Below are 7,501 nucleotides of genomic sequence, written 5' to 3' on the forward strand. Positions count from 1 at the left end.
TGCTCACACACACACACACACGCACACACCTACCTGGCCCTGCTCACACACACGCACACACCTACCTGGCCTGTCCTGCCTGCACCTACTCCCGCATCTCACGCCCTGCTCACACACACACACACACACACACACACTGCTGGTCTGTACTGCCTACACCTAATCCCGCATCTCACACCCCGCTCCTCCAATCCAGGGCTATTCTGTCTTGTCCTTTAACTAATACCAAAAGGTCTGTGATGAGTCTCTAATTTATAAAACCAGTTGCCTCTGCTCAAACCTCATCCTCCTAGATATATTTGAAAATGTGAAACTAATATCATACTATGAATCAGCTATACTTAGATTTTTTAAAAATATAAAATGTAAGCACCTTCCTCAGCTAAAAAGAAAGAAAATGAGGGTGATAAGGAAAGCTGAAAGGGACAGAAATTCTCTTGGCACACAGTCTACACCAGGACCATGCAGACTTTACCTGCACCAGCCTTGGATTTTGTCATCTCTGTGCGGTTGTTTTTCTGCTTTGAGTGTGCTTTCGCTTCAGCCTGGTGGTGCCTGTCTTTTCCATTCTACCTACAAAGGCTTTGTGGACCAGCGCATCCATGAAGCTTTAATCAGGCTCCCAAGAGAGAAAGTAATTGCTCCTTTCTCACCCATTAACACTGACTCATCATACGATGCTTTGCATGATGGTTATTTAAACATTAGTTTCATGTCCATCTTGTTCTTTTTTGATCATGTGGCATGAGTTCATAGATACCTTTATTTTGGTTGAATTGAATTTGCCTCTGATACATATTTTCTTCAGAGATGCTGTCTTGGATTTAGAAAAACCACCGAGGGACTTCCCTGGTGGTCCCGGGGTTAATAATCCACCTGCCAACGCAGGGGACATGGGTTCAGTCCTTGGCCCAGGAAGATGCTGCAAGGCGCAGAGCAGCTAAGCCTGTGCACCACGGCTGCTGAACCCATGCTCTAGAGCCCGAGAGCCGCAACTCCTAAAGCCTATATGCTGGAGCCCATGCCCCGCTGCAGCAGAGGCCACTTCAGGAGCCCTCACACTGCAAGTCAGGAGTGGCCCCCGCTTGCCGTAACTAGAGAAAGTCCTCGTGCAGTGAAGAAGACCCGGCATGGCCAAAAATAAAATTTTTTTTAAGTATTAAAAACAAGAAGGGGACTTCCCTGGTGGTCCCGGAGCTAATACTCTGTGCTCCCAATGCAGGGGTCCTGGCTTCAATCCCTGATCAGGGAACTAGATCCCACATGCCACAACTAATACCCAGCACAGCAAAATAAATAAAAGTAATAAAATTTTTTTTAAAAAAAAAGAAAAACAATTGGGGTTTGTAAATAGCCTTCCTTAATGTTCACCATTACTAATTCATTCTTTTATTTCATGATTATTATATTCTGCCAATGACGTATCCAGACTAAGATTTTTATTTTTACCTTCTTGCTCTCCACAGGAATCAAAAAGGTCAGAATCTCTTATGGACATTCATCATAAAAAATTAAAGAATAAGGCTGCTGAAGATAAAAATAAGCCCCAAGAGAGAATACCATTTGACCGTGATACAGATCTCAAAGTTCATCGGTTTGATGAAGCTCAGAAAAAAGCCTTGATAAAGAAATCTAGAGAACTAAACAGCAGGTTTTCACATGGCAAAGGCAATATGTTTTTATAAGTAAGTATCTATCAGTAAGGTGTATTTTCATATTGATAAATTTTGAACTTTTTTTCTAAATACTGTTACCTATAACTGTAAAAATTGATTTCCTTTTATAATAAAGTAGATTATAAACCTACAGATTTTTTTTTCTAAATGAGTGTGAATTTTGAAAATTCAGCCTTGTGGAATAAAAATATGTTATCCTGGGAAAGTAGACTTGTCCTGATAATAACTAACAGGGCATTACTATTCAGAATGCTGAAATAAAAGCTTTTCATTTGTGAGAAGCAGCAAAGAAAAGTGTGATTTGAAGCTTGAGTAAATATGCATGCTTTATTAAAGAATGAGGTTTCTTAGCAATTTTCTTATGTTATTAAATAAGATCACAGAAGATGTTCATTGCTTTTGAAAGATTCTGTGCAAGTTAAGCCATTACATCACTCATACATAGCCCAAACTGACAAGGGTTCATAATGGTGACTGCATAAAAGCTAAGGTTGCATCTTAAAATCTTTGTGACTTTTAATTGGATGAAACCTACAACAGTATTAAAGTGTGGCTTTAAGGGAAAATACTGTTCAGATGAGAATTATTTTCCAACTTACTGAATTTTCTTATTCTTACTTCAGGGGGATTTCCCTGTGCAATGAAGAAGAGTTGAAGAATACTCTTTTTTTCTGTCTGTCCACCTTTATTCCTTTCTTTTGAGTTTCTTAAGGTTAGAGGATGACTTTAGTCTAAAAAAAAACAAAAAGATTTACCTTGTTCTGTGCATCCTTTAAAATCAAGTGAAAACATAAAATTGGTGTGTCTTTTTAGAGGAGAATTTTATTTATGTGTCTTTGGCTTCTGAGGACGTGTGGGCTTTTCTTCAAATAATCATTTTTAGGATCCTCCCACCCACCCTCACAAGTGCTCCATAAGATCTGCTCAGGCTGATCCAGGGCATCTCTCCCACAGCCCGAACCCACCATCAGATATCACCAGCCTGCTCTGAGAGACTGAGCAGGATCCTCCCAGTGAATCCATGAATGTGAAGCTGTTTTGGTTTCCCTCTAAACTGCAGTCAGTGAACAGACAACATTTACTTGAAAACAGAGGGTGTGAAGGTTTTTTCTATTTTGTTAGCAGTTTGCTTGTTTGGGCTATCAGAGCTTTTTCTTTGTGGTTTGGGTTTGTTGGTTGGTTGGTGTCACAAAGAGGGACCTGTGCATTCTTTCACGTGCTAAGGAAAAACCGTTTTGATTTTTCCAACCTTAGTAAGTAATCCTAAAGGATGCCTTCAGAGGTCACACCATCAACCTTCAGTGGTGTGAAGTCTGAGACCCGGGCTCTGTGTTCTTCACCAAAGCTTTGTAAGTCTTTAAACTGCTTTGGGATGATCTGACTTGGCCCATTTTTATATGTAACATGTTTTAGCTAATTCATTGTGGACAGATCTTTGCAATCAACCATGAATGACTTTTTTAAAAAAATCAAACTCATATTCCCTGGATATAAAAATGGAAAGTAATTAAAGCCACCATGATGGAGGATGGTAAGTCTGTGATGCTTCAAGCACTGCCTCTGAAGATGTTAAACAGAAAATTCTCAACAGTTAGGCCTAAATTCAAATTCTGGAAGTTACACTTTCTTACAGATTAATCCCAATTGTTCTGCTAGTTCTGTGTTCTAGTTTTGATGAAGCACATGGTTTTAATGGGGAAAGATTCTGAGTCCTAGTTCATTCATTGAGGCTTCATGAAAATTGTGTAAATTATTCAGTCAGATTATGGGCCAGATTTTTCTTCTTAAACTTCTTAGACTATAGAGATACAGTGATACCGTCCATAAGAGTAACCCACTCAAGAGTGTTACTGTTTAAAAGATTAATTTTTTTCTCCTGAGCAAATTGGAAAGGTGCCTAGTCTAAGCAGAATTGAACAGAGCTGCCTTTTGATTGAAGATGTCATTTTTAGTGGGTGATATTTTCTGAACACAAAACTCTGTAGAAGAGTATCTATTACTTCCACTGATTTTGTTATAATTTTTTTTCTTCTGATAAGATGTTTTCTAGTTCCTCATCCTCATGTAAATTCCTAATATATATATTTTTTTGAGAAGCTTTTGGCATTTTTAAGATAAAAATGTGGTCTTTGAATACTTATTTTTGCTTGGCTTTCCTCACGGTAAACTAGAGAGGGATATTCCTATAGTCTGTTTCTCCCATCATGCTTGGAATGTCTGTAACCTCACCAACAGGGAGAAAATACTGATACTTTGCACGAGTGACCACATCACTGGTAGCGCAGGTCTAATGCTATTTCACGCCACCCTGAGGACAGTTTTACAAAATGTGAGGCCAAACCAGAGGTTTTTTGCCATGTAGAGACACTAAGCCCAATATAACAACACTGACAATAAAAGAACAAAACAGCTGTTTGCACAGGATGGAAAAGTGGTCTTCATTTCATCTCCTCCCCACTTCAAAGCTGCCCAAGGCCTGAAAAGTCAAGTCTGTGCTCCACCTGGCAGGAAATTGGGATTATTGACATTTTCTAAGAACTTTTTGATTCTCTTTACTTCTTGGCCCAATTTTGTAGAACTGTGACCTCTTTTGAAACCTAAAAATAAAGAAGAAAAAAGAACAACTCAAGTTCAAAGAGTGAAGCAGACCCTTTTAACATTTTTTACTGTTTGGTGAAGGTGATGTTTTAAGTTCATTGTCCCTGAAATTATACGATTTTTGTTCCACTCTCTAAATTGTCATCTCAGATTTTGATGCTTCAAATAATACCAACATTACCGGTAAATCAATGGCTCTAGCAAGTGGGGGAATTGGCAGAAGAAACAAAAGGTGCGAGGTGGTAGCTACACCCATAATAAAGCTGTCTCATCAGATAACATTTTTTTGTATTGGGAAAAATATCATAAATTAATCCCTATGCCCAAAGAAAAAAGCTACAGTTTTACTAAGAAGTTTTTATCTTGTTCGGGTGTAGCAGCTTCTTGACATTTGTCACTTGAATGTTTTATGGTTCTTTGAAGTAATATTTTTTAGAAATAAAGTTGATCTTTACATGGTACGAAGGCCTCCATGCTCCAGAAGAGATAATCAGTCATTATATATATAATTATTTGATCCTGAAACATCTTGGTACTTTTTGTCTCTTATATAGGGTGCATAATGTTAACATTATTGCTTAGAAACATATGATCATGGGAGATAGTTTTTAGACTATTTACATGAGCCCATATCACTTGACTTCCCCTGTTTTCCACGGCCATGATAGGTATTATTAGGGAAAGGAAATTCTCTCTTGAGTTGTATACCTAAGAGGAAGAATCAGCATGGGGGAAGTAGCTAAAGAGAGTCACCCATATAACAGCAATGCCAAGTCGTCTACTTGAGAATGTTAATTTTTTTTTTTTTAGTTTGACTTCTGAAACCATCATGTAAGTTTAGTCTACAGTTCCAGAAGGTCATGCATTTCCTGTTATTAGAGAGGTATATATTTTTGCAGCTTAAATATTTACTGTGACTATAGTGTGTGCAAAATTAAAAAGCTATACACTGTCTTTCAATCTTTTCATTTTGATTTTATGATTAAAAGACTTTTTAGAAAAGAATTTCTGAGGTGTTATTTTTTATGTATAAATAAAGATGCATCTATATCTGAGAAGTTGTGGCCTTTTATTTTTGCTTTATTTGTTAATGTTAATTAGCTTATCTGAAGCAGGCAATGTTTTTAAAGAGAATGTCCTGTAAAGATTTATTCTAACCAGTCAGATCATTGTTGGGGTAAAGTCTTTCAACCCAACTCACTTGCCAGATTTTCATTATCCCAATATAACTGCAAATATTAACTATTTGGGACTTCCCTGGCAGTTCAGTGCTTAAGACTCACTCTCAATGCAAGGGGCATTGGTTTGAGCCCTGATTGGGGAAATAATATTCCTCATGCCACATAGTTCAGCCTTAAATAAAAAATTAACTATTTATTTAAAACATAAGATAGACAATTTGGAAATGCTCTTAAGAGAACCATGGCTCAAGAGGGGCTGACACTAGCTTTGTAACCAATATTTCATTGTTCTGCGTATCGGAAGATTATATGACAGTTGTGGGTTTTTCCTGGGTTGGTTGATTATGAGATTCTGTGGGTTTTGCTTTTTGTTGTGAGGGGGTTTTTTGTTTTGTTTTGTTTGCCTTTTCTAGTTTTCAAATTCTTTCAGAAACCGTATATTCTTTTATAATCCCAGGGAGAAATGAGCTTTTTGTTTTTAAGTTCTAATTTTGTATTCCATAGTGTCAGAAACTAAACTCCTAAGGAGACAGGACTCAGGATTTCTCTCTTCCTTAACTGGGGAAGTGACCAAAGGAGATACTTGGCAATACAAAAGCTAAGCATTAAATGATAGGAACCTGGACATAGAGTATCAAGGAAAGAGAGCCTTTGAGTTTTCAGATCATTTTCCTAGAGTAAGTATTTCTTGAGGAAATATTGCACTTGTTCATTCAGTAAACATTTGTTAAATACCCGGGTGTATTCTAGGTGCTAAGAACAAAGTGGTGAACCAGACATTCGTAGCCCTTGTCCATGAAAGGAGGTTCTATGCTAGTCACTAGAGTGTTCACAGGTACGTAACCCAGATTCCCTGCCTCGTGATAAGTGGGAGAGCAGAAGATGTCATTGAAAAAGTAAGTCCACATGATGATATTGACTTAAAAAAATAAAGCATAACATGAGAGTTTTGAGTTGTTTTATTTGAGGCAATATGAGGACTATAGCCCGGGAGATGGTATTTCAGATAGCTCTGAGAAACTGCTCCAGTAAAGTAGGGGGGAAGGTCAGTATGTAGGTGATTTTGGTGATGGGGGAGTACATGCAACTAAAGCATATATTTTTGCAGCAGGTTTCTGCAAGTCTCAGGAAGGTTCCTTCCAGTCATGAGCAGCAGTGGAGGATGAAGGAAAAAACCATGAAGTATTTTTGTGCTTTTCTAGATATGAGGAGATACAAGAACTGGGTTCATAAAACCAGCTCCTGAAAATAACTATCTGAAGACCTGTTCTGCCAGTTTTCCCCAGAGTACAGAGTGCCTCATTTCTGCTCTTCACCCTGAGCTTCCAGGGAGTGTTGAAGGTCAGCAGCTGCAGCAGCACCTGATCTGATCTTTGTAGAGGTAGATGACAAGTGCCAATTGCTAATAACTGCTGTGTGATAGATAGGAAAGTAAAGAGAGTAAATCCTAAATGTTATCTTCACAAGGAGAATCCTTGTTTTCATGTTACTGTGCCTATATGAGAAGATGGGTGTTAGCCGATCCTATTGCGTCATTTCACAATATGTAAATCAAAGCATCGTGCTGTCCACCATAAACTCACATGGTGATGTATGTCAACTACTCAATAAAACTGGGTGGGGGAGGTCACATACTGTAGTAAGTGTTATAAAGAAAACAGGGCATGGGACACTCCCAACAGGTAACTGAGGATGAAAATCTTACCTGAGAAAAGAGAGAAGGAAAGTCTGAAGAGATGTTATTTAAGCTGAAACCTAAAAAATGACAAGCTCAGTTCAGTTCAGTCACTCAGTTGTGTCCGACTCTCTGTGACCCCATGGACCACAGCACGCCAGGCCTCCCTGTCCATCACCAGCTCCTGGAGTTTACCCAAACTCCCGTCCATGATGTCGACGATGCCATCCAACCATCTTATCCTCTGTCGTCCCCTTCTCCTGCCTCAATCTTTCCCAGCATCAGGGTCTTTTCAAGCTAGCAGTTCGAAAAATGACCTGTTTCTAAATCAAGTCTGGCTGCTCATCAGTCAAAAATAAATAGGAAAGTTG

The 7,501-nt window shown here is 38.5% G+C and overlaps 1 protein-coding gene across 2 annotated transcripts in view; it reads left to right on the forward strand.

Annotated features, from left to right (window-relative positions):
• Nucleotides 1-5,329, forward strand: part of GPALPP1 (GPALPP motifs containing 1) — a 34,233-nt gene extending 28,904 nt beyond the window's left edge. For both annotated transcript variants that reach the window (XM_040267217.1, XM_040267218.1), the window contains exons 8-9: nt 1,467-1,685; nt 2,300-5,329. In XM_040267217.1, coding sequence (XP_040123151.1) covers nt 1,467-1,685 — 219 coding nt within the window. In that variant the 3' untranslated portion in view covers nt 2,300-5,329. The remainder of the gene's footprint in view (nt 1-1,466; nt 1,686-2,299) is intronic.
• Nucleotides 5,330-7,501: the final 2,172 nt, after the last annotated feature.

Source organism: Oryx dammah, unplaced genomic scaffold, assembly GCF_014754425.2.
Source record: "Oryx dammah isolate SB20612 unplaced genomic scaffold, SCBI_Odam_1.1 HiC_scaffold_24, whole genome shotgun sequence".
NCBI lineage: Eukaryota > Metazoa > Chordata > Mammalia > Artiodactyla > Bovidae > Oryx > Oryx dammah.